This window comes from Lodderomyces beijingensis, assembly GCF_963989305.1.
Source record: "Lodderomyces beijingensis strain CBS 14171 genome assembly, chromosome: 2".
Taxonomy (NCBI): Eukaryota; Fungi; Ascomycota; class Pichiomycetes; order Serinales; family Debaryomycetaceae; genus Lodderomyces; species Lodderomyces beijingensis.
The window spans coordinates 1,329,762-1,356,254 of NC_089971.1; the positions used below are offsets into that span (position 1 = coordinate 1,329,762).

Genomic DNA, 26,493 nt, shown 5'->3' on the forward strand with positions numbered 1-26,493 from the left:
AAAAATAAAAATAAAAAAAGAATCTATAATTTTAATGCAACGTGAACTACAGACATTATATATATACACGAAATTCTCCCCCCCTCCCTCTTTTCCAAAAGACACTTACAACTTACTGTTTCTTTGCTTTCTTCTTCTCTTCCAACTTGGCAAACTCCTCCGCCCATACTTTGTTCCCCTCATCTTGCGTGAAATCGAACAAATTGTCAAAGACTTCACTATACCACTCAACGGGGATATAAGTGATGCCCTCCTTGACCTCGTCAGGGATCTCCTCCAATTGAGACTCGCAGTCCTTGGGGAAGATGATCTTGGTGTAACCCGCGCGTTTAGCACCCAAGGTCTTTTCGCGGAGCCCCCCGATCGCCAACACTCTTCCCGTGAGCGTGATCTCGCCCGTCATGGCGGTGTCGTTGGGCAAGGCCCGGTTCAAAGCCAACGAGATCAACGATGATGTGAACGCGATACCAGCGGATGGTCCATCCTTGGGGATGGCGCCGCCGGGACAGTGGACGTGGATATGTGCTTGTTCAAAGAATCTGTTCTCGGGGAATTTCCGAACCATGTATTGCTTAGCAAACGAGTATGCGATCGAGGCTGATTCCTTCATCACGTCCTTCAAAGAACCCGTGACGTGCAAGCCGGCATTACCGAGGTCCGAGCTTATCGAATCGGTCAAGATCGATTCAATGTACAACGCATCCCCATCGCCCGAGGTGTTATAGGCTAGTCCCGTGGCGACACCAGGGTTTAGCTTCTCGTAGATTCTGTCTTTGGTGTAGATTTCTGGTCCAACAAAGTCCTTGAGGTTTTCGGGAGTCACTTCAATTTTGATGTCATCTGGCAAAGCCAATTTTTGTGTTTCTTCCTCCACCTTCTCCGTCTCCGTCTCCAGCTTTGGCTCGCTTTCGCCGCCTTCCTTCACATTTTCTTTGACTTCTTTTGAAGCGTCGCTCTCATCTACTTCAGCTGTTGGGGTTTTGGTCTCGCTTTTGGTCTCGCTTTTGGTCTCGGTGTCCTCAGTAGGCAGAGTGTTGACGGTTACAGGCTTGACAGTGGCCTCGGCAGTCTCGTCGACAGGCTCAGCACCAGTAACAACCTCCTCCATTTTGATCTCAGGTTCTTTTGCCTCAACTTGTTCCACAATCTTCATTGACGCCTTGCTAAAGATTCTATTAATCAAAGTCTTGACATGTCTCAACCCACTCTCACGGCAGTACTTGTCAATCAACCGCGAAATGGTCTCCTTTGGAATGTCAACAAGACCTTCTCTCAAGCCAACTTTCTTACACGCGTCCGGGATCAAGTGCCGCATAGCAATTTCAATCTTTTCGTGCTTGGTATAGCCATTGACTTCAATAATCTCCATACGGTCTCTCAAGGGCGCGGGAATAGCACCGAGATAGTTTGCGGTGCACACAAACAAGACTTTGGACAAGTCCACCTTCACCTCGATAAAGTTATCGACAAAGGCATTATTCTGCTCCGGATCCAAAATCTCCAAAAACGCTCTGGCTGCACCTCCGTGTGCCGTAGTGTCCAATTTATCAATCTCATCAATCAACATGAGCGGGTTCGAGGTCTTGGCATGAGTCAAGGCAGAGATGATTCTACCTGGTATTGATGCAACGTATGTTCGGCGGTGACCCTTGACGTCATGCACGTCTTGAACACCACCAACGGCAATCCTGGTATATTTCCTGTTCAATGCTTCTGCAATGGATTTTGCAATGGAAGTCTTACCTGTACCTGGAGGTCCCGCGAGACACAATATTTTACCATTGACATTCCCGGAAACTTTCCCCACTGAAATAAACTCCAAGATTCTCTCTTTGACATCTTTTAAACCATAGTGGTCACGATCCAAAATCTCCTTGGCTTTCTTCACATTAAAGGAGTCCTTCGAGTATATGCCGAATGGAATCGAAGTGAGCCAGTCAAGGTACCTTTCCACGACATTCAGTTCCATGTCGCTTTGAGTCCCCAACCTTGCGCGTTCGGTCTTGTACGCTTCCAATGCCTCTTCGGGCATCTTCAAATGCTTTATTCGTTCATCAAACTTGACTGCTTTTGAGTTTTCGCCAATACCGGCAGCTTTAAGAAGCTCCTTGGTGTACTCCTTGATGAGCATCTGAGCATACTGCTTTTCAGTTCGTTCTCTCATGTTCATATGCGCCTTGCGTTTGATTTCGTCGGCATCAACCTCGACTTTCAACAAATTGAGTGTCTTTTGCAACCTCTCCTTAACGTCCAAACTATCCATAATTTCTTGAATCTGCTTTGGATCCCCGGAAACTGAACCACCAACATAGTCAGCAAGCATAGAAGGGTTATTCAACACTTTTCTCCCGCTCTCCACTGCTAATGGGTTGGGGGAGAATCCAGCGCACAAGGTCTTGACGCTTTCCACTAGCGCCTGAATGTCGATGTTGTTCTTGTCAAATGGTTCGTCCTCTACCGGCTGGACGGCCGCATAGGAAACAGCATATTTCTTGAGATATGCCGTGGGGAAATCCTTTTGTTCCTCAATGTTTTTATTCTTGTGCTTGGGAGTGCTCAAATCCACCAATCTGACTCTCTTGTGTGGGTATGCTAGAATATGCACCCGGTTTGAATCCAACGAGGTAACCTTGGTGATTTGACACAAGGTTCCAACTTGGTGTACAAACTCCTTATTTTTGACAATGTCAATATGAGCATCTTTGTCGTTTGGATCTTGCACATGGAAAAGTACAAAATAGGGTTCTTTGGTTTCGATAACTTCTTGAAGACATTTGATGACTTCCGTGTCTGTGACAGTAATGGTGCAGAATCTCCCTGGTAAGCACGGACGGTCCTTCATGGGGATGGCCAAAAACGGAGTATACAACCCGGTCCGGGTGTTGACCAAGTGTTTATCACCTTTGGAGCTGCCATCGTCGTTACCATTGCCATCACTGTTGTTGTTGCTGTTGTTGTTGTTATTGCTTCCGTCATCGCTGACCCCACTTTTGGCTCCGCTAGATGCGCCACTGGAAACTGGCGAGTTTGGATCGATACTGACCTTGGTATCCACCACAGCGTCTTCCGCGACGTCGCTAGGTCCCTTCTCCGACACCTCCTCCCCCTTTTCGCTTTTCTCTGGTTTTTCTGGCTTCTCCAGTTTCTCCACCTTGTCGGCTTTGTCCGACTCTTCAGACTTGTCACTCAGCCGTTTCCGCGGCGACTTCTTCTCGGGTGGAGCAGGGTCATCTTTCGAGGCACTGTCAAAGTAAAACGCAGGGTGGTCTCGCATGCTGCCCAAGCCCGCAGGAAACGAAAGGGGAACAGACCCTGCAGCGGGTTCTAGTCGACTTGTCACCTTCCGGTGACAAGTATAGCCACCCACGCGTGTGGCGGCGAATGAAGCGTTCCGAGCCGGACTGGCTGTTTTTCCTTGTTGAAAAACTCGGTGAAGCACGGAGCTTCTACATCTGCTAGCTTGTATCATCTCTCACTCTTTCTCTTTGTCTTTTACAAACCCAAATAAACAAAATCGGTCAGCTTTGCTACACTATCGACGGTCTTTTCTAACTCAAGTGCCAAAGTGTTGCGTAAATGGGATCTTGATTCTTTGAAAAGAAGGTGTGTTCTCCAGAATTTATTCGCCATTCAAACTTCACTGGAAGAGAGGGAGAGAAAAAAAAAGGCTTACTGTTGGAGGTTTGAGCACGCGATGTAGAGTACCGATCATCGCCTTTTACATCTTTTTGGGATTACATATTGATATCCACGGCCGTCAGAGCTTGAGTCTCCCAGGTTCGTGTGGTCAATGTCAGCACGCATGAGAGCTTCAAGTTGCTGGTTGCCGAGTGCGCAAGATAGGATATACATGGCACATTCCACCAGGAGTGTTATTCCGATTCGATTTTCTCCTAGGTAATTAATCGATTGTGAAAACATTTCTCTTTTTCTTTGGCTGGACATCCCACATCAACTCACTGGTTTCAGTGGTGCTTTTGTTTTTTCGTTTCGTCAAGATTGTGTTTTGGCTATTGTCGGGCTCATCGTCTTCGAAATTTGCGTCTTCATACTTGGCCAACTGGTTCAACTCATCCTCGCTATCGTCCAGATGCAACCCAGTCATTTTGTCAAACTTGATCGAGCTGGCACTTGGATTTCTGGAAGCGACAGTCTTTTTCTTTTTCACCATCTCGTGGTCTTCACTAGCATTCTCAAGAGGTCTTGATTTCTTCGATGTTGGTGAATCTTCGGTGCTGGCAGTGGCGACGCCGGTGGCCAAGATTGGATTCGGTACCTGCGTGCTTGCGCTTCGTGATATTCGGTTTGGCGTGAATTCCGGAGAAAGACTTCTCAGTCTTGAATTTTCCCTATTGTCGCCTCCTACATTCTCGTCGTCGAAATTGTCAATAACTCTAGAAGGAGTCCGCGCCTGCCTTTCACGCGTCGGGGAGGATGATGTCGCATCAAATGTCTTTCTCAACTTTGGGATCGATAGAGGCAAAGGCTCGCCGTCTTCTGGTACTTTTGACAACACTGTGCTTGCCCCAGAGGTTTTCCTCTCTTTTTGGTTACTTGTCGGTGAGAAATCTAGCAAGCTTCGTCGACTTTTTTCTTCCACTATTTCGACATCGTTCTCCTCGCCGTCAACATCGTCTTCATCATTTTCATTGCCATTTTCATTGCCATTGCCAGTACTCTTTCTAATCGGTGTCATCAAATCGTCATCGAAAAGTGCAGGAAAGCCATTCGAGAATAAGGACGAGGAAAATCGGGACTTGAACTTATCCGGAGTGAAAATCGAACGCAGCCGCAGCAGTAGTGCTCTCCGACTTGAACTGAACAAAGAGCCGTTACTCGTGCTCTTGATCTTTGCCGCGTTCAACTTCTTGATTTGGCTCTTTAACCGGTCGTTTTCCGTCTTGAGCGTCTGCAACTTCGCCTCTGCCAACTTCAGCTTGGTCGAGTGCTCCTGCTTCAATTTGCTGACCTGGATCTCAAAATCGTTTTTGGCTTTTTCTTCATCTTCACCACCACCACCAACATCATCCTCCACTGGCTTTTTCTTAATCTTCCTGGGGCTTGATCGGGGAGATTTCTTGACCAGAAGCTGGTTGTGTTGCTTCAATATCATTACACGGAAGATCGCCAACACCAAAGAGTTTATCCTGTTTTTATCATCTTGTAAAACTTGCTGTATAGCCTCACGTCGTTCGTAGTGCTCATCCACTAGTCTTTGGTTCACCATGGCTCTCCCTCCTCTGTAGTTAGTGCCAATCTAGTATCCCTTAGGCTGAAAACTGTGGGGTTATCTTCACCAAGAATGTATGTCTCAATTGCGTGTGTGGGTGTTTTTCTGTGTGTGTAAATCCTTCGCGATATATTCAAATTGCACCCGTTACCCCCCAGACACGCGATGAGATTCAAACCAGAGCCATGAACATTAACAGAAAAGTGTTGGAAGATGCAGACATATACGCAGCCTGCAATGGAGTATACCGAGAACAGCTCCAGATTAATAGAAAGTACATATTAGAGAATGAAACCAAGCACGAGATCACACGAGTGCGGAAAGGTGTCAAGGTTGAAATCGATAGGGATGCCGGGGATTTGGATAAAGTATTCCAGTGCCGCGGTCGATTCGTGTCTCCAGATGAAATGTTGGAGCTTATGAAACCGGGGCACTTGATGATCCCCATCGAAGAGCCCAAAAACTCCAAACGGGAGTGCAAACTACCGTCTTCTGACTTGTTGAAAGCTGTGCACTATTATGTCGCTAGCAGGTACACCAAACCTGGGGATGCCGAGAACGCAGGGGTCAGGGCTGACCGATATGTGGAGTCAATGGATGAGACGGCGTTGTTGCTGATGGGTCTTTTGCTAGACAGCTGGATGAACGAGTTTGTCACCGAGGATGTTTGTCGGATGTACTTGCAAAAAGTCAAAGAGAAGAAGAAATTCGACGCGTTTCTAAATGTAGATGAAGAGGATATAGACGTTAGCTCCGATGAGGTTGATGATGATGATGATGAATGAGCTGTTTTAGAAACAAGGCCACAATTTAATCTTTTTTACAAAGGACAAGTCTTTCTTTCAAAGTTCTATCGTACATATATATATTTCCCCCCTCGTTGCACAACTTATTTTTGCAAGTTTTCAGGTACTAGGTGTGGACTTCCTCCGGTTGTTCCACTTCGGTGGTGGTTTTTTCCTTTTCATCCTGGATTTGTTGCTCCTTTCTAGCTTCTTCGACTTTCTTTTGATGTGCCATTTCCTTACCTTCGTCCTTGGCCAAGGTGTCAATGTCGAAAACACGAGAGAGCAACTCGTGAGTGTCTTTCTTGCTCACCATGAGATTGGTGTTGCTTTTGCCTTTCCAAAGTGGTAAAAACAATCCTTCCAAACCATCTCCACGTTCAACTTCCAAGAACAAGCATCCTTCGTCCATTTTCTCAATCCCCTCGGTGAATTCGGGATCGATTCCTTTTGCCTTGATATCTTCAATCTTGGGGAATCCCGTGACAAACAAATACCTCAATAGCTCCAAGTTGCACTTTAAGCGTCTCTCCTTGCCAACAAAATGCTCAATGGTGTGCAAAGCTTCCGATTGAACACGCCATGGGCACCCGACATCACTTCTTTGCGACACAAAGAGCTTGATACCGCCGTGGACTAGCTTTAATTTCTGTTCCTTTATGGTGAGGAGCTCTTTTATAATTGGTGATGTGTAGTAGACTGTTCTTAACGGCTCACCGGTGGCATTTCTCACGAGGGTACAGTCTCTATGGAACAGGTCGGAAAATCCATAGAATGGGAAACAGTCTTTCAAGACTTGAGTGTTTGGGTCGAGGAAGATAAAAGGTTCTTCGTTTGCGTCTCTTGGAAGTCTTTCTTTCCTCTGCTCTGGTTCGGTTTCTGCAACTGACCCTTCCTCTGCCGAAATTGAAGCTGAGACTGGAGCTGGAGTAGCCTCCACCTCTTGGGATGGTTCCATTTCCTTAACATCATCTACCTTTTGTTTTTTAGCTTCTTGAGCGTTGGTTGTTACCTCAGCTGGTCTCTTGCCGGTTTCCTTTTCGTTATCTATTATCTTCTCAAAAACAGTAATGAAAAACCCACCAGTGTTTTGCAAATGTGGATATACTCTGACGCAATTCTCCAAGTGGAATCTTTCCGCCTCTTCGTGCGTGGGTGGGAACACGGATTCTGGCAAATCGCAGACATCACCTTTTTCCTTAATCTCCATATCCTTACCGAAAACCTTCCAATCAGCGACACCTTGGCGTCTCTTCAAGCCCGGTAATTCGTCATCGACATTGACCAATTTGACTTTGTTCCCCCACTTGCGCAACGCGTCCGCGACAACGGCCTCATTTTCAACTGGAGACAAGGAACACGTCGAGTAAACAAGTCTGCCTCCATTCTTCAACAATTGCAACCCACGATTCAAGATGTTGCACTGCAAGGGGTGTAAACCAAGGGCATTCCCTACCCGGAAATCCTTCCAAACGTTGAAATTCTTTCTCATGGTGGCGTCACCAGAACACGGCACGTCACAAAGGATTCTATCAAACTTGAGGTTTTCAGTGTGGCCGTTGAGCTTTATTCGTGGGAACAACTGGGCATCATGATTGACAACCAAGAAATTTGGCGAGTTCAATCTCTTGATCTGGTGCACCAACATGTGGCTTCGTTTGTAATCGGCATCGTTGGCCAAGACAAATCCCGTGGGTAAGCTTTGCTCGTCGTTGGCGTGCAATGCTTCCACGAGCTGAGCCGTTTTGGACCCTGGCGCAGCACACAAGTCCAACACATAATGTTCGGGCTTGACGTCCAAAAGCAAAGGTGGGATCATGGACACGGCCTCCTGTCGACTGATATTGCCCACTTCAGTTTCCAACACGAGGAACCTCTGAGTTTTGGCAAAGTCCTTTTGCTTTTTGATGACTTGCTTACTGACATCGATCTGCCATCCGAGTTTGTCTGGATAAAACGCAATGTTCTTTGGTGTTATATCCGTGCCTTCGAAAGTTTTCCCCTCGAGTTTGCTCACGTGTCTCTCGAGAAAGATGTTTCTAATCTCCTCTGCGTGTTTCCGACTGCCGGTGATTCTGAAGGTCATTGGTAGGTTAGTTTGACAGGTTTGTTTGAATGTATCCCATTCCTCCTCAGGTATGAGGTTCAATGTCTTGTAGTATTTCTCCCAAACTTCGCTGTCTCTGGGCGCATCCGTCCATCCTTCCTTGACTTCAACACTCTGCCTCTTGTCAAAACCTTTCCCCTTTGTGTTTTTCTTATAGTTTCTCTTTGGCATTTTGAAGAACTTGACGCTTGACGATGTTAATCGGAGGAGCATATACTTGTCCTCTGCTTGGGCTTGGTAATGAAAAAAAAAAAAAATTGGTATCTGTCCGATGAGGACGAGCGAATTCGGTTAATGCGGCTCACTGGTCAATCTTGGGCAAACAACGCCCAGTGGAACCACTCCCCTTCCCACCCCTCCCCCCACCTTCCAAAGTGAGGGTCTTCAGCTGTTCTAAAAACACCAACATTCTCCTTTTTTGAATGGGTTCATGTGCATTCTAAGTGGTTTTTTATCTTCCACTCTGCAAAAAAACTTTTTTGACTCATCTACTGAGCATATTGGCAGGCAGTCTATCTTTTTCTTTGTCGTCGTCTCATTGCAAAGTAAAACTAGTGAGTGTGAACATACGGAGATGGAGACGGAGACCTATTAATTATTTTCGGGATTTGCGGTTTTCCTGAAACTTCGAATTTTTGACCATTTTCCAGCAATTAGTCGCCAAAACCTACTGATAAACTCCAATAACCCAGGGTTTTCGCAACACACAACCCCTCCTTCTTTTTTTATCACAATGATATTCACATCAACGTTTCAAATGTACACATATATATATTAGCACACATGGGTTGATTCCAACGTTAGTTCTTACATCCGAGAGACCTTTTTTTTTCGGGGCTAGTTTGGTTATGCGTGTTGGAATTCATCTCAAACCAAATCGGAAAAGAGAGGAATTGAAAATGGCCAATGACACAAAGCCAATGGGGCCTCAAACGTTGCCGCCTAAAAATATTGCCCTGTTCCAGATTTGATGTTTCAAACCCACCCAGTGCAAAGGATTGATGAAACAAACTGGGACTTAGTTTTAGATCCAACCGCTAAAAAAAAAAAAGCTGGCTAACTGGTTTCAATGCAGTGTATTGAATTTCATCCCTTGACACTTTGTCTTTCCTTGGGTTAGGCTGGAAATACAAATCGTATAAAAACCCACCTTACTCTTACTTCCTCCCCCCCCCCCTCTATCAACTCCCAATCCAGGGTTTCCAGGGTTTATGGTTTCTTTGATTTTCACCTAGGAGCCTAGCAATGACATCAACAACCATAGCCAACTTGAAAAATCAAATTTTCCAACCAGTATCCCAGCCACCACAACCTCAGGCACAACCACAGCCACCATCATCATCGACGCTGAGAAAAGTAGTATTCAACATCTCCCAAAATTTCAAAGTGGTCAAGGTCTTGGGCGAAGGAGCATATGGGATAGTAGCATTGGCAGTGCATATACCAACACAGACAAAAGTCGCCATCAAGAAAATCGAGCCTTTTGAACGTCCGCTTTTCTGCCTCCGTACACTTCGAGAAATCAAACTCCTTTCGAAATTCAGCAACCATGAAAACATCGTGAGGCTTTACGATGTCCAGAAACCAAGCAGCTATGCCCAGTTCAACGAAGTGTACTTGATTCAGGAGTACATGCCTAGTGATTTACACAACATCATCCAAACGCACGTATTGAGCGATCAACACGTGCAATTTTTCCTCTACCAAATCTTTAAAGGGTTGAAATTGATCCATTCTGCTGGTGTCATTCATCGTGATCTAAAGCCGTCCAACATTTTGGTTAATGAGCACTGCGACTTGAAAATTTGCGACTTTGGCTTGGCGAGATTGGACTCCGTCAATTATAAGGGGGAGAAGATCAGCTTGCTTACGGAGTACGTTGCCACTAGATGGTACCGTGCACCTGAAATTATGCTCAATGCCTCTGATTACTCCACCGCCATCGATGTTTGGTCAGTGGGGTGTATATTGTTTGAATTGTTAATCTACAAGGCCATTTTCCCCGGCTCCGACTACATTAATCAGTTGAAATTGATCTTTGAAGTCTTGGGTACTCCATCCGAAAGTGAATTGCAAGAAGTTGTCAAGTCCAAGAGAGCCAAGATTTTCATCCAGTCACTCCCCACTAGGCAAAAGATGAACTTCCATGAGTTCATCACCTGCCACCCTTTCCGGAGATTGAAGCACCAGGAGAGAGCTGCCGATTTGAACCCTTTGGCGGTCGACTTGTTGGAGAAATTGTTGGTATTTGATCCTAACAAGAGGTTGACTGTCAAGCAAGCCTTGAAGCATCCATACTTGGCCAGCTATCACGATCCACTTGACGAGCCTGTGACTCTGGCGGTGCCGATTGAAGAGTTTGCCTTTGATGTCGAAAAGAAGGATTTGGATGTGGAAGATTTGAAAAAACAAATCTTTAACCAAATCATGCAACGAAAGAAATGATATTTTGGTCCTAAATTTTTCTATCTACTGGCACTAGAGAGGCTTTTCGATGCTATTTATTTCATTTAATTTTACATGATATTCATTTCCTTCATTTTTTAATTTTCTACTCTTTTTTTTTTTTTTTTTTTTCTTTTTGTTGTTCGTTTCTATTATTCTATACAGCAGCGTTAGTTTCTTTCTTTTAAAATCATCGTTTTTCAATCGTGAAATAGTGGAGAAACAAGTATCCCAATACCAAGAAAATGACCGATAACGTGGCCAAAAGGCTTATATCGTCCCAGAATGCACCAACATTGAATCCAAACGTGCTCAAAATAACAGCACCTGGAACTTCAATAGACAACCCGTACTTTTTCTCCCTCAAAATCAAATCTTTAACCTCATTGACCGCCAATGCCTCGTATGCATAGTGGAAAAGCGAAATCCATTCGAGCCACTTCACTTCCAAGTTCAATTGATCGCTATTGATGAATAAGCCCGCAAACAATAGCGATAACAACAAAAGCAAGACCCCAACCATGGTTGATGTGCCTGGTTCTTTGATCAAGATTCCAACAATCAACATCTCCACAGCAACGGCAATATTGAAAAGCACCAACGCCAAGATGGTCTTTAAGAATGCATTGTGTTCCATTGTCAAGCCAACCAACGGATAAGCGATGCTGATCAACAAAACAGGCGGCAAGACTCTCAATGGAATGATGTCACAAAAGATTTTGCTGACATAGTACGCCAATGGATTATAGTAGTTATTTGCTCGTTCTCGAACAAATATGATTCTTTCCGAGGCAAATGAATGCAACCCCGTCAAAGATGAAAAGCCGAAAAATGCCAACAAGAAGAAGAAAAAACCGAGCCTGTTTTGGAAGCCGCTAATGTCATTTTTGACGTCATAGTAAAGATACCCGGTAAACAAACCAACAAACATTGAAAGGACATAGTGGGCTAATAATAGTCTTGGATTTCTGTAAAGGTTTTTAAATGTTCTTGAAGACAATATTGAAACTTGCCCAAAGAAAGTGGCCTTTTTAATATCGTGTAGTTGGAGGTCTAATGGGATAGGGTGCTCTTTCGTATCTTGGATTTCATTTTGCAACTCTGCTGCCAACGGCGATTCCACAAAAAGAGTATGCAACTTGTTTCGGAGTCTAACCAATGTCTCTTCTTCTCCATCAGCAGTCTTTTGGCTTCCAATCACATCTGTGTTGTACTCGTCGCGGTGTACGGCAAAATGTTCCCATTCTCTGGTGGTATCGACTTGGCTCGGGCTTCTAGTCGATACAAATTCGGCGTGAATATCGGGCAGCTCGTGTAAATCAGTGGATGATGCTGACACTACGCTAGAGTCAGCATTGGACACTTTTACAATCTTGTTGTGATCAACGGTGATGTCAATCAAATAATCAGCAATGTTGTAACCCAACGGACATTTGTAGCCATTTTTGGTAAAAAAATCATTTGCCTTGATCATGTCTCCTGAGAAAATCAAATCGCCATCACTCAACAATATCAACTTGTCAAATAGCGAGACAATGTTACTTCTAGGTTGGTGGATGGTAAAGACGATAGTTCTATTGTAATCACGCGACAACTTTACCAACGAGTCCACCACATTTCTCGCGTTATAGGAATCCAACCCCGATGTTGGCTCGTCCAAGAACAAAATCGATGGCGATGTGACAAGCTCGCACGCGATGGACACTCTTCGCTTTTCACCACCAGAAATACCCCTTTTGAAGCTCGACCCGACAACCCTGTCCTTGATGCCCAATATTCTCAATTCATTAAGCACCTCAATGACTCTAGCTTGCTTCTGTTCAAACGTCATGCTTCTGGGAAGTCTCAACAAGGCACTGTTCAACACAGTTTCATACACTGTCAACGTGGGGATCAAATGATCCTCTTGATCAACAAAGCCGACAATTTGCCTGTAATATTTTGGATCAAGAGACTGGCCATTCACATTGATCGAGCCCGTGATTTTCCCGTCTTTATTTTTTCCGGCCAAGATGTCCAAGAGCGTGGTTTTACCAGCACCTGAGCCGCCCATTATTGCCAAACATTCTCGCGGCTTTACGAGACCAAACACATTGTTCAAGACTTGATGTTGGTGCTTGCCACTACTTCTGCTGTTGCCGTCGCTTCCGCCGCCACCCACTGTGTAGCTGATATTCTCAAAGGAAAGCGCGGCGGGCTCAAAGTTTTGATCAACGATACTTGAGTCGGTTGCAAGTGGCTCGTACCCATTGGTGCTCTTTTTAAACAACGCCGACTCGTTGATGTTTCGCAATATGGTAATGACAAACAAGATGCAGACAAGCACCACACCAATAATCAGAAAAATATTACCCAAGGTTAATTTTGGGTCATCTGGCTGTAGATAGCCGGGGATTTCGCTCTTGTGTACACACTCACCAGATCTGCATTGTAGAGTGATGTAGGGATCCCCAAAGACACTTTGAATCAACTCGTTCATGCTAGGTTCGGAAAAGCGACATTTTTTACTGGCCACATCGCAAGTAAAATCGCCAGGGCCTTTTATAGTCTCTGTTAAAAACTCTGAAATGTCAATTGACCCGTCTTCGCCACAAAGCATACGGCCAGGCAAACACTTGCAAGCAATCTCCTCGCAGTTGTAACGGGTGGTGTTTTTCGCCAAGTCGTAATCCAAGCCGCACTTGTTCAATTCGCAATAAAACGACTCTTTTTGATCGATCCAAAACTGGAAATTGCAGCTTTCGGCGGTCCTGTTGCATGCAAAAGTCGCTTGTGGCTTCTTTCCACCCAATATCGCCAAGATCTTGGGGTTGGTGACATCACACATGGAGTGGAAGCTGTTGACAATAATGCCCTCCTGGTAGCACGTGCCTTTAATTCCATCGGGCATGAATGCATCACAAACATCGTCACGCTCACACAAGTTGCAGTTGATGCCCGACCAGCCCGAAGTGCATTTGCACTCGGCCTTTTGTCTAATGGGTCTCTTGTTGTTGCCGTCTGCCAAAGAGCCACAAAGCGGTTCAGAGCAGTCGAGCCCGCCATAACCAGGTTGACATTCGCACTGGCCCGTGAAGGTGTTGCATTGGGAAAACTGGGTGCACTCGAAATTGGGCAAGTTGCAATTGAAACAGGGCGGACACTCGGGCTTCTTGTCGCCGCCACCTCCCGCACCTTTGCCCTCGAAAAAGACCGACTCGTTTAAATCGCGGCTCACTTCAAATTTGTCGTTGAACAAGCCTCTTCTCTTCACCCGGGTCAAGATCTTATCCAAGTGCTCATTTGTACGGATGGTGACGGAGTCTGCAATTGCCGTTGTGGCCTGTATCAACAATGTCGCTAAACATACTGTCAGTATCTTCATTCTTGAGCTTCCTTCAAGACGCAACCCCGAGACAACAGTGCTATAATTATCACGCAGGACAACTCTTCTGAGTAGCCTTCTCTCTAGTTTTCAAGGATGAACCAAATAAAAGAGGACGAAGACCTATTGAAAGTGTTGCTAAATTGCTGCCACTTTTTGTAAGCAAACGGAGGTGGTTTTGGTGTATTCTCGCAAAAGTGTTGTAAAAAAAGGGAGTCGTGTAGCTGGCCAAAAGGACCGTAGTTATATGCAGTACAAGCGGGATAGGTCAGCCATGCACACTTTTGAAAACCCCCCCAATGGCTTTCAGCTTTTACCGATTGCGGTTGGGGGAGGGATTGAAGGAAGGGGAGACAAGGAGCCAGAAGAAAGGAGGGTTTAACGAGTATGCTGAAAGTGTAAGCTAGTCCTCGTGATATTATCTTATTTTGCTCCTTGATAGTACTCGATGTGGTATCTTGCCGCTGTTGTTGTTGTTGTTGTTGTTATCGCTTATGACAGAAGCAGTTTCAGGGGGGCCCAAAGATAATATTCCACTTATCGTGGATGAGAGTCACGTGACAGGCGGATTCGCACCCCAACGCTATATGCTACAATCTCGTGTCTCTCTGCTTTCATCAACACCCGAGGCACATGCGGAGGAAGTGTAGACCGACAGACAGAGAGACAGAGATTACAACAAAGGCAGATAGACAGTTCCTACTTCCTTCCACCGCAAAGGTTTATCAGAGTCTTGTTCTTTTTATTTGTTATTATTTACAAGATAAAAATCTAAAATGCAATATTGGGATTCTGTAGCGTTTCCACCATTTCGATAGCGGCTTTTGGATCCCTCTTGTTATAGACAAATAACCCTTGTAGCTGGGCCGTGCTCACGTGGTGAAGTGCCAACTTCCTGTACTTGGCCAAAAACTCGTTGCACAACTCTTCCTCGCCTTCGTAGAAGCGGAGAAACATTCTGCGCACTTGGTACTCGGTGGCATTGTCAATCAAAACCTTGTAATCGACACGCCCCGGCCTCAATAATGCAGGGTCCAAACGCTCTGGGTGGTTTGTGGTCATGAACGTTATGCATTCTTCCGCACTGGCGACCCCATCCAACGCATTGAGGAGCCCCGAGAAGGTTACGCCCGAAGTGTAGCCCTGCTCCGCCGATTGCTCTCTTTTGTTGAATGCTGCATCGACGTCTTCCAACAAGAGAATCGACCTGTTGGGAATGTGGTTCATCAAGTGGTTCAACCGGTCATCGGTCAAGTTGTTCTCCGACAAGTTCAAAATGCAAATGTTGTAGTCCAATTCTCCAGCCAATGCTTGGATGAACGAGGTCTTGCCGCTCCCTGGTGGCCCGTAAAGCAAATAGCCTCGTCTATACGGTATACCTCGCTTATGGTACCAGTCGCCACTAGTCAAAAAGTCGCGCACGTCCTCCACCACATCCTCTGCAATCCCTTGATCCAAAATCACCGAGCCCAACAACCGCTTGGACCTGGGCTGGCCAAATGGGCGCCATTCAGGACCCCAAGACGTGAATATGACAGTCTTGCCCTCGTTGGCTTTTATGGCTAAGTTCTTTGCGTCTCGCAACATCTCATTAAACAAATGCCGATCTCGGTATAACGTGGTCAAAGTAACGGTTTCAAAAGGGGTGCCGCTGGTCATATCCAACATCTTGCCCGACCGCTCCCTGTTGACAAGCATAAACGCACCCTTATATCGGATCAAGTGTTTCCCTGGCCCCGGAACCAACGAAAAATTTGTGGTGATGGCGCCATTGTCGTGGGTCACGACACTGGTCTCGACGGATAAATGTCGAGACCGCCGGTGCTTGTGCCTCGACATCCACTCAAGAAACCACAAGTACGACTTGTCCTTGGACGGAATCTCCAAGTCAACCAACATCTGTCGGTACAAGAACCCCGACCCTTTCATTACCCCCTGCCGGGCCACTGCAAGCCCCGTTCCCAAAAGCATGAGGCCTCCACCGGCTGCAAAATACGGATTGTTCATGACAATTTCATTGAACCCCAGCGACAACATCCCCGTGATGCTGCCGTCCGACGCCTTGCGGATCTTGTCGAAATCTATCGACTGCGGAGCCTGTGCCATCTCCTACCTCTGTCCCTGCTTTCTCCTTTATTCCTTATGGATCTCGTGGTTGGGTGTGAAAGAAAAAGAGTGAAAAATATCAGTCCATTCAAGAGATCTGGTTGTGGTTAGTTCTCTCTCCCCACCACGGAGTTTTTTTTTTAGGCAATGTGTGAATCTTCTTTTAATACGAGAATGTGACTGCCACGAGAGGAATAACGACAGCAATTATCCACATTCAAACTTCTTTCCAACAACGAATCTTGCAAAGCATATACTTTCCACTTGTACCCACTAGATAGCATCTATTGAAATCATTTCCCCCGTATTTGGTTTTTCTTCCTTTTTCCTTTTGCTGTTTCTTTTTTTTTCGGCTTTTTTACTTTTCTTTTTGGATTCTTTTGGCCGAACTTACTTCAACTAGACATAGATGTATGATGAAAACACATTTCAGCCACAGAGCAATTCACCAGGGATGGATATTGCAACGTCGGATTTAGAGAGATCGCCCGCGCCAGACCCACTGTCGAGCTCAATTGCGAGGTCGTCCACCGATTTGCTACTGAGCAAGAACCCATTTCGAAGTGCCTCCTCACCGCAAGTACCGCAGCAGCTGCGGGAATCGCTGCATGACCATGGCCATGGCCATGGTCATGACCGTGAAGACATTTTTCAGTGTAAGCAGCCCGAGTCTGAAGGGTCTGATCAGGTGCAGCAGATGGAAAATCGAACAATGATCCCGCGGGATGAGCTTATCAAGTACCCTTTCAAGACCTTGAACAGGATCTTGAACGACCTAAGATGGACCATACCGGTGAGAGACAATTTTGGGGTCAGCTTACTAAATACTCGGCCCATTGAATACTCAGAGAAACTAGTGAGGGTGGTCAATGCTAGCGCGTCGCTGTACCGGACATTTATCCTAAATGGAGGAGTTGAGTTTTGCCCCTCGGTTGAGAAATTCGAATATCCCGAGTCTAAGCTGACACTATGCATAATTCGAGGAATGGTGCTAAACCAGCAGGACGACGAGATGCATCATTTCAGAGTCTTGATTTTGGAAAACAATACAAATCCTTTCATTGCCAATGTGATGGACAAACACCAGTACCATGTTGTACCCGAGTCCCTACTCTCAGAGTCTGATTTGTTTTTATTGCGAAAACGACCCAAAAAAGAAACAGCAACAAAAGGAAAAGGTGAAGATAATAATGATCAAGAAGAACAAGGGGAGCTAGAGGAGGAAGAAGAAGAAGAGGAGGAGGAGGAGGAGAAATCGATAATCGATGACGCATTTTTCAAAAGCTTAAACTCGTTGAGCAACCACATATTAAGAGTAACGGTGTTTAAGCCTGAATTTTCCAAGAACGAGCTCGAGAGTTTGACTAACCCGACAATAATCAAAGAGAGGTACCTCAAGAGCCTAAAGAATCATCCCGACTTGGATGCGGCGCTCGTTCCAAGTCCCTTTCAATGCGCGAGTACATTAATCAAAGTCTTGAAAGGCCCCATATTACTCGGAGACCAGCCGGTGCGGGTTATAAGTCTAGATGCAACGGCGTTGGAAACGCAAATAGAAGTTGATTTTTTAATTGAAAAACTTCGATTCACTTTAAATAAAGAGAAGCGTGAAGTGATTCCTCCCAAATTGCAAGAGTCGCCGCAGGCATTGACAGAGTCGTATATCCGGAAAATGACCGAACTCATCTACCTCGCAAGCAAGTTGAAGCTGGTGAAGAACCCATACCTCAGTCAATACTCGTTTTCAGATAATATGGTGCAAGTTTTCCAAAATATTGCTGAATATGACAAAAACTCAAGCATCATCAATTTCAACAGCAACTACGCCAATCGGTATAGGTTCTTTATCGACTTGAGTGTAGCAGCGCATTTCTCGGACGAGTTGATTATCAAATGCTTTGAACACACTGTGGAGTCAGACCCAGACAATAAGATGATTTACGTGGATGCGTTGAAGGAAATTAGAAACTTTCAATCCAACACCAACCGTGGCCCCAAATTGAATTCCTATTTGAACAAGTTATCGCAGCAGGGCCAATTGGTTGGACTAAATGATTTCTTAGAGGCGTTGAAGATCTTGGGTCTCCAAGTTGACGCTGTGGAAGATGCAAAGAAATTCGACGACGACATTATAATTGCCATGTATCGAGACCAATTGAAGAATGACCGCAGAAATTACCAATACTTTAACAACCAATTGAGAATAATCTCGGTGGCCAAGGAGTCTGACACTATTAGGAATTTTTTGGCAAATGAAATTTTACCCGTTGATATGGCTCTCGCGGAGCTAGAGGTCGAGGAGATCACCGAGGACGAGGTGGTGATCACTGCGTTTGAGTTTAAAGCCGACGACTTGCTACAGCTGAACGGCTTTAATGCGATGGCGAGTGAGGTTGTTCTTTTGAATAGGGCCATTACTTCGTTAGCAATCAACAGACGAAGCTATGCATTGTTGCACTATCTCGAGACCAAGTTCCCCGAGTATGTCAAGACAGCAGAGACTGAAAAGATGAACATACGCGAAGCTTACAACTTGCTTGACGTCAGGGCGAAAACCTCAGAATTTGAGATTATTTCGAATTTCCAAAACCGGCTACTGGAAAGCAAGATCGATGTGCGTTTGTTGCGTTGTGCGTTGAGATTTATCACCGCTTTCAAACATTCTGAGATTTTGGAAAAGTTTTTGGAGTCGGGGAAAATTGATTCCTCATTGTTGCCAGCTGAGAACTGGCCCGCGGGCTTGGATAACATTGGCAACACATGCTACTTGAACTCGTTGCTCCAGTATTACTTTTGCATTAAACCCTTGCGCGACTTGGTTTTAAACTTCAACGAGACAGATTTTGATCTTGGAGAGTTTGCAGATGCCAGGAAGATTGGCGGTCGAAAAGTTGAGCAATCGGAGATTCAGCGGTCGAATCAGTTTATCTACCATTTAAGAAAACTATTCAATGAGATGATCCATACAGACAAGAGATGTGTCCAGCCTAGCAAGGAGCTTGCTTACTTGTCGTTCTTGCCATTGTCTCAACCAGTGACTTTTAGGGACGCCAAGATCGAACCGTCTGGTGAAACACCAGCCGATGAAGCTGGGAACAATGCTGGAGATGTGAATATGGAGGATGCCAACGCTGATGATGCCAACACTAATGATGATGATGATGATGATGATGATGATGATGTTAACGCTGATAACGATGATGACAATAATGATGATGATTATGGTCTAGATGCTTCCCATGAGCTGGGTGTGACCGAATTTGCTGAGGACCCATTTAAAGACAAGGAAACCTTGATCGACCTTGATGGAGAAGCCGAGGAGTTGAAGGCAAACAGTGGGCAGCTGCCAGTTGTTATTCAATCACGACCAGCAGAGGCTTCGCCAGACAACTTTGAGGAGCAGCTTATTGAGGAAGTTGAGACTCCAGACTCGATGGAAGCTGCAAATACATCACCTAAACCTGAATTGGTAGTTGCCGATCCCGATAACCCACTGATTCTTCCTATTTCGGTTGAAGAGATGGAAAGCACAATTGAACTAGGCCGGCAACAGGATGTCACTGAATGCATTGAAAATGTGATTTTCCAAATTGAATTTGCGTTGCCTCCAACGTTGTTAGACGAAGATGGCGAACAGTACGATTTGATAAAAGAATTGTTTTACGGCAAGACCAAGCAGACTATCCTGCCGTTGGAAGCGACTTCCAATGGGGCCAAGGAAAGGGTGTTGACGGAGCGATTCAATAGTTTGATCATCAACGTGAGCGATCATCCAAAGAGCATCTATGACTCGTTGGACAACTATTTCAACGAGGACATTGTAAAATTGGACGAAGGGTTGGTCAAAAAGTCAATCACGATTACCGAATTGCCGCAAATCATGCAATTCCATGTGCAAAGAGTCATGTTTGACAGAGAGAAATTGATGGCTTACAAGAGTGTCGAACCAATACCGTTTAGTGATAAGATATATCTCGATAGATACCTCGACACCGACGATGAAGTCATTTTGCAAAAGAGGAGCGACGTGTTTCAATGGAAAAAAGAGATAAATGCACTCCTCGCCGAGAAGGATGAGATCCAAAGACCGGGCGAAGAGACAAACATGTCAATAATCGAGAGTCTTTCCACTACCAAAAGCTTTCTTGAAAAATGCGTTATAAACGACGATAGGCTCTGCATTGAGCTCACGACGATTCAAGTGCTATCTGACCAAATCAACAAACTCAAGGACCGGCTCGAGGAAATCGACACTAGGGTCAATATTTTGCAATCAAACATCGTGGAGCAATTTCAAGATTACAAAAAAATCGGTTATTCCATCTTTGCAATCTTCATTCATCGAGGCGAGGCGAGCTATGGCCATTACTGGATATATATAAAAGATCCCCATCAACGTGGCGTTTTCCGTAAATACAACGATGAGATTGTGAGTGAAGTTGCTGATTCTGAAGTGTTTAATTTCCTCGAGGGAAACACTGCTACCCCCTATTATATCGTTTACGTCAAGGATGAGTTGGAGCTGGAGTACATCAATCCGTTGAACCGATCAATAAAAAGTTGCAGCTAGGCCTCTACATCCGCAAAAAAAAAAACCCCCCAAGTTTTGTGGATTTGATAAATAAATAAAAATAAAAAAAAGTATAGAATTGAAATACAAATTGCTTTAGATGCTTCTTACATACTGTACAAAAACCATGTTTAAAAAAATCGATGACAGGTGAATAAAATGGAATGAGCTCTGGATCAAAAAATGTGAAATATGCAATGACAATGCTGATATGAATGCAATAGTAATGACGATATGAATGCAATAATGACAATTACAAGGAACCAAAAAAAAATAGACAACAGCTCAATACCTCCAAAAAAATCAAAATAATTACAAAACCACGGTATAATTTTTTTTATTTCCCACCGCTTGAACAATAAATAGACTTTAGCTCAGTTGAAGAGCTAGGAGCCAGAACCCAAACCTAGGCCAATCTAGCCTTTTTAATTGGGTAGTGCATAGGAGGTAATCTCGTCAAGCTCGAATCCAAGCCCAAGTTCAACTTGGATTCAGCTCCACACCCACTAGTGCTCGACTTGCCTGCATGTAGTTTACCTCCTTCGCATAATGAAGCTAATGAAGGTGCTCTGCTGGATAACGGAGTTGGCACTTGAATGCAGCTATTCAATTTAGGCACCACGAGTCTAGGGTGATGTGGTTGTTTTGTAAGGGGGCAAATGAATGATTCTAATTTAGACTCGGATCTTTGCATCTGCGTTGAAGTTGAGGAAGGGAAGGAGAAGTTGTCTATTTTGTCCAATACCGTCTTGAAGTAGGTTGATTGTTGCAGGTATTGAGCGAATAGAGTGTTGTACTCTTGCTTGAGTGATGTGATTTCAGATCTCAAAGCCTCACATGGTTGTTGTTGATGTTGTTGTTGTTGTTGTTGTTGGCAACAAGGGGTATATTGGAGAAGTGGAGTTGTTGGAGTCATGGGAGTTGATGGGCTGCAGGAGAAGATTGATGAGGATCTTCTTCTCTTGAAGGATTTCAAATTTGGGGGTGTCAAGTTCTCAACCCCTGGCAATATTTGAGTTTGTCCTGCGTGTGGCAATGGTAATCTTGGCAACTGAGACAAGGGAGACACCGACGATTTCGGGGTTGCAGTTGGAGTTTTGACTATTTGGCACTTGGGGCCAAAGTACCCTTGCTCTGTTGTAGTGTTTTCTCCTGGAGTTGAAATGATTACGGAAACTGGGGTTGGTACTTGGACGGTGTCAGTTTGTGGTGCAGCAGCAGCAGCAGTAGTGGTAGCGAGAGCGGGAGCAGCAACAGCAGTGGTAGCAGCTGGAATTGTGTCCAACGTAATCACTTCTCTTTGCAAGTTGAGGTTCTTTGTCGACCTTCTCTTGATTGAAAACAAAGTAGCCTCATCAGTGCCCTTTTTAAACTGTCTTTTTGAATGTCTGAAATCCCAAAGCTTGTTGTTCTTCTTGGTTGACTTGTCGCGTTTTTTCTCATTAATCTTGTGGAACCCGTACATGTTCAATTGTCTAATGAACGACTGTTCGTTGCTGTGTTTAAAGTATTTGCCCAATACCGCAGTGAGCTCTTCATCTGCCTGGATGTGGAAAGTTTCGCCGTCTTCGTTCCACCAAATGACGTGGCAGACGGAATTGTCATGCAACATGCGGTATAATTTGTGAACGAATGTGATTTGTGGTTTAGCCGTGGTGGTGGTGGTAGCAGCAGTAGTGGTAGCGATGTCAGTGTAGGCGTTGGTGGTGGTGGTGGTGGTGGTAGTGGTGACATCCTCGGAAACAGGAATGAAGTTGTCTGAGCGCAGCATGGGAGTTGAGCAGAATCCAATGGACTCAATTGCAAGTGAGCCAGCACCTTGAGCCTGGTTTCCAGTTGCAACATTCACAGTGGTTCCTGAAGCAGCAACATCACACAACACGGCTAAATTGCCGGTAAATCTAGGACCAACTCTGCAGCTGAACGACGATGCTGTTTCCATGGTAGTCATGTTAGTATTATTTACAGTGATTAGGATCTCTGATTGTTGTTGTGGTGGTTGTTGTTGTCTGGTTGATAACTGGAAAACCTTCGATTCCAAATGGGGTCTTATATATCTCGAAAGCTTCGGAAATATGTTTTGTATGTGCGCCTCGCTGATCAACAAAAAAAAATGAAAACTCCTTAGGGGGGTGAAATATGTAATGTTTTTCTTCTCCATTGAAGAAAATGTGTCAAAAGTCTTTACTTTGCTTCAAAACAAAAAAAAAAAAAAGAAGGGTCTGGACGCTGTCTCTAGCAAATGGGGGGAGGGGGGCGTACAACGTGGGAATCAATTAAGAATGGGACAGCTTGTAAAAAAATAATGAACTATGACTTAGCACAGGTCACCGTAGATAAAGGGAGAAACGTTTGATGGTGGGTGAACTGATTTTCTTGACTTGGTTCCAATCGAGGTGATATCGGAAGAAGTTTCTTCCCAAGGAACGAAGAAAGTTTTAAGCTTTTTGAGGCTAAACGTTTCTGTGGGCCGTTACTCTAATTTGTCTCGCTCGTGTGTTGGTTTGTAGCTAGTGGTTCTCTAATGATGCTTCTTTACTTTGAAAAGTTTGAAGTTTGCAAACCTTGAAATAGAAGCTTCCAACGAGCACACACTGGAGTTTATTACCCGCAATCAGTGAAACCTGCTGTCTATGTCAGATCTCTTAAAAAAAAGATTAAACCAAGAAATATGCCTACCTTCTTAAACTGCGTCTTCGCCTTCCCTATGGAAAGATTCTTAACCGCCACAGCCCGAACTTGAACAAATGAGGGAAAGGAAAGTAAAGAAAAAAAAAACCTTCACCTTCGATTTGATGCGATGGAAAATGCGTGGGGTTTTGGACACTGTTGGATATGTGGCTTACTGAGGTCGTAATGGCTCTGTGCTTTGGGCAATCCGGATCTTGCGTTTTTCCTTGCGACAACCCTTGTGCGTTGGAATTACGGAGTCGGAAAAATGGTTACTGCCTTGAACGCTTTCGTAGCACTAGATTCTGAGACGAAAGGTATGGATTTAAGGATAATTAAATTTCCGGTGGCGCACACTTGAAGTAAAACTCAATTGAAGCTAAGACTAGCAGAAACAAAGCACTTTGCTTCAAGTCTAAATCTTTTTTAGCTGGAGCTTGTGTTCGTTAGGAAGGAATCGTATTGACTAGCCGCTTCCGAGCACGAGAAGGAGGAGGAAAAGGTGAAGGAGGAAGGCTGCAATTGTTCCCTGTGGATGAGTGGACGAGTGCTGAATTGTTGAAAAGTTGGTAGTTTGTAGGTCTATTGAGAACTTTATTGTTCAGATCTGCAAATGCAAGGCTCAAGTGCTTTGCTCTACTTTGTTGTCCCCAATAATTTGCTGAAAACAAAATAAATTTCAGCTTTCTTTTTTCTTTTTTTTTTTATTTGTTACTTCTTTGTTCTTTTTTTTGCTTTATCTGAAAAAGTGACCCAGGTGGGTATGTGTTTCTTGCAGAACACACTTTTTTTGTCGAATTGGCGACGTAGTTGATTGACACAGGGGATTTAGCAGAATCTGGATTGGCCCGCCAATACGGAAATGTCGCTGCTTAAGTACTCTGTAAAAACACCGCCGAAACTGGTTTTTTTTTTTTTTTGCAATGGAGAAGATCAAGAGTTTTTTGGCTGAGGTGAAAAAAAAACTAGGCAAGGCTCAACTTAGAGGTGATTAGTTAGACAGATGCTCATCTTTGATACAGATACGATGACTAAAAATGAGTTAAGCAAAAAGGAAAAAGGGACTGACCGACGCTTGCAAGAATTTATGGCGTATCGACGAGTAGACTTAAAATGGCATCGATTTTAAAGTTTGAAATTTACACAGAATTAAGCGCATTTTTTTTTCTTTTAGAGTTCTGGACTGATAGCTCTTGATCTACTTGGTAGATTAAGACTAAAGCTTACTAGATTGAGAAAGAGGTAGAACACTTAAACTTCCTCTATGAGCATCAATTTGACGATCAGAATGTGAAAGAATTGGTGCAGCGTAGAAAATGGAAAGGCCATTTGAACAGCTGCGAAGAAAAATTATGAGGGGGGCAAATTATACCATTTACCCGCGAGTCGGTTATTTGCATTCGTCCCAGCATCCGTTCCCTGCTTCCTTTCTTGCTCCTCCTCCTTTTTATTTGCAAGGTCCGCCCATCCAGCCTACTCAACTATTCAATAAAGTCTATTGGAAACCGTATTGTTGAGAGTGACCTTGATTTTTTTTTTCTACTCCATGATTCCGAGGTGGCGGTCCCCAGAAAAGCATGCACCGACAGTTTCATCTAATACATTTCAGAAAAATTCATATCACCAGCATTTATCAGCAACAGCAAGTGTATAGACACTCCCTGACATTCATCTGGCATCTGAAAGGGAATCTCAAAAGTAGATGCAGAAACTAAATTGGGTTGCTAATTGATGAAAACGAATGTAAGATAACCTCCAAAAAACTGCAAATAAAAATTGTCTGCAGAGTATCCCCTTCCGTTCAGATGCATCAAAATATAATAATTTCAAAAAATCGATGACATTTCCTTTATTTTTTTTTAAGGTTCACGAGAGCATGTTTTTTTTTTTTCAAATTAGAGTTGGAAAAGAAGAAAAGAATAAAGTGGACGAGTTGATGTCAAATGTTTCTGCTTTTTTTTGTTTCCAGGAATCGAAACAGGACTCGACGGTTTCTGCAAGTCTGTTTGAAGTTCTCAAATCAAACCCCCTTAGTGTTGCATTCGTGTCGAGTACATATGTAGACCAAGGTCCAATTTAGCCACTGCCGAGTCAACAAGAAACGCACTGCTTCTCAAACGAGGGCTATTTGCAAATACGACTAGATGAATCTACTATGCGTAAAACTAGAGCAAGCACTGAAAATATCATCATTGAGATAGTGGCTTAATAAGCCTTTTTTCTCTCTTCGTAGGTCGGCGACGAATGCGCAGCCGCTTAAGCATCAGGCACCAAGACCAATCATGATAAAAACAATTTTTTTGCAGCTTATGCAGCATCAAAAAAACGCCGCTTAATCGAAAGGAGGGTGCTACGGACAAAAATGGTTTTGTGTTCTTTTACGGATACTACTACTAACAGCCGCGCATTCAACGTGGAGGGAACGAAAGGGATCATCGACATACAAACCTAAACATGATTTGAGGTTCTGGGAGACTGTTTACGTCAGGGTCAGGACTAAGAATCAAAAAAGTAGGGAACCCCCCATCAACAACAAGAACCAAATTAAACAAAACAATTGACTAAACAAGGACAAAAGCCTGAGCCAAAGCCCTATCTAACATAGCGCTCGATCTATTATTACTGATTCTTTTTTCAATAGGGAAAAGAGTTTGACAGATTATTACGCGAGCTTGAGCTTGGAGAGCTTTTCATATCAGATTAGATACTAGTTACATATGAACTTGTCACCATAATTATCAAAACATAATATTCCTCACGATACACGATTAATTGGCACCTTTTTTATTTATTTGCTCATTCTTCTCACTCATAAGTGTAGCTATTTGCCTCAATAAATGACTTTTGATATATTGACTCCCATGTAGCCTCTGTGATGTTTTTATTTGTTGTCATCAACGCAAGATGCGAGGACTTAGCAACGGTGTTATCAAACGTACCCCAATTGTTGGAGAGATAAAGCACTGTTTTCACAAACTTGTCGTCCAAAACACGCCTGAGCCACCCACATGTTTGTTTATTTTTTTGGTTTTTGTATTTTAGGCTTTTGTTCTTTTGAGTCGGTGAGTTTGTTCTACCGAGGAATATGCAATGTCCCCCAAACTCACCCTTCTTTCATCCTTCCCCCCCCCCCCCCCTTTCTAATCCCTCATCCTCAACCAAGGAATGTCAAATGCATTGCCCAGGGAGCTCATTAGTGACTTCCGCTGAAGTTAA

At 44.3% G+C, this 26,493-nt stretch overlaps 9 protein-coding genes across 9 annotated transcripts; 3 read left to right on the forward strand and 6 right to left on the reverse strand. All coding sequences in view use genetic code 12, as the record gives it.

The window, feature by feature from the left end:
- Positions 1-112: 112 nt before the first annotated feature.
- Positions 113-3,274, reverse strand: LODBEIA_P17170 (uncharacterized protein; the record flags this gene model as incomplete). The annotated part of the gene is made up of 1 exon (XM_066971636.1): positions 113-3,274. One exon carries the CDS (start codon positions 3,272-3,274, stop codon positions 113-115), a length of 3,162 nt encoding a protein of 1,053 aa, XP_066828655.1.
- A 627-nt stretch (positions 3,275-3,901) lies between these two features.
- On the reverse strand, positions 3,902-5,227 carry LODBEIA_P17180 (uncharacterized protein; the record flags this gene model as incomplete). Its single annotated transcript, XM_066971637.1, has 1 exon — positions 3,902-5,227. One exon carries the CDS (start codon positions 5,225-5,227, stop codon positions 3,902-3,904), a length of 1,326 nt encoding a protein of 441 aa, XP_066828656.1.
- A 188-nt stretch (positions 5,228-5,415) lies between these two features.
- Positions 5,416-6,015, forward strand: LODBEIA_P17190 (uncharacterized protein; the record flags this gene model as incomplete). The annotated part of the gene is made up of 1 exon (XM_066971638.1): positions 5,416-6,015. One exon carries the CDS (start codon positions 5,416-5,418, stop codon positions 6,013-6,015), a length of 600 nt encoding a protein of 199 aa, XP_066828657.1.
- A 127-nt stretch (positions 6,016-6,142) lies between these two features.
- Positions 6,143-8,293, reverse strand: LODBEIA_P17200 (uncharacterized protein; the record flags this gene model as incomplete). The annotated part of the gene is made up of 1 exon (XM_066971640.1): positions 6,143-8,293. One exon carries the CDS (start codon positions 8,291-8,293, stop codon positions 6,143-6,145), a length of 2,151 nt encoding a protein of 716 aa, XP_066828658.1.
- A 1,074-nt stretch (positions 8,294-9,367) lies between these two features.
- Positions 9,368-10,567, forward strand: LODBEIA_P17210 (uncharacterized protein; the record flags this gene model as incomplete). Its single annotated transcript, XM_066971641.1, has 1 exon — positions 9,368-10,567. The coding sequence occupies one exon, from the start codon at positions 9,368-9,370 to the stop codon at positions 10,565-10,567; it is 1,200 nt and encodes a 399-aa protein (XP_066828659.1).
- Positions 10,568-10,757: 190 nt separating this feature from the next.
- Positions 10,758-13,931, reverse strand: LODBEIA_P17220 (uncharacterized protein; the record flags this gene model as incomplete). The annotated part of the gene is made up of 1 exon (XM_066971642.1): positions 10,758-13,931. One exon carries the CDS (start codon positions 13,929-13,931, stop codon positions 10,758-10,760), a length of 3,174 nt encoding a protein of 1,057 aa, XP_066828660.1.
- Positions 13,932-14,702: 771 nt separating this feature from the next.
- Positions 14,703-16,037, reverse strand: LODBEIA_P17230 (uncharacterized protein; the record flags this gene model as incomplete). The annotated part of the gene is made up of 1 exon (XM_066971643.1): positions 14,703-16,037. One exon carries the CDS (start codon positions 16,035-16,037, stop codon positions 14,703-14,705), a length of 1,335 nt encoding a protein of 444 aa, XP_066828661.1.
- Positions 16,038-16,491: 454 nt separating this feature from the next.
- LODBEIA_P17240 (uncharacterized protein) lies at positions 16,492-20,607 on the forward strand (the record flags this gene model as incomplete). Its single annotated transcript, XM_066971644.1, has 1 exon — positions 16,492-20,607. The coding sequence occupies one exon, from the start codon at positions 16,492-16,494 to the stop codon at positions 20,605-20,607; it is 4,116 nt and encodes a 1,371-aa protein (XP_066828662.1).
- Positions 20,608-21,013: 406 nt separating this feature from the next.
- On the reverse strand, positions 21,014-22,549 carry LODBEIA_P17250 (uncharacterized protein; the record flags this gene model as incomplete). Its single annotated transcript, XM_066971645.1, has 1 exon — positions 21,014-22,549. The coding sequence occupies one exon, from the start codon at positions 22,547-22,549 to the stop codon at positions 21,014-21,016; it is 1,536 nt and encodes a 511-aa protein (XP_066828663.1).
- Between the last annotated feature and the right edge of the window lie 3,944 nt (positions 22,550-26,493).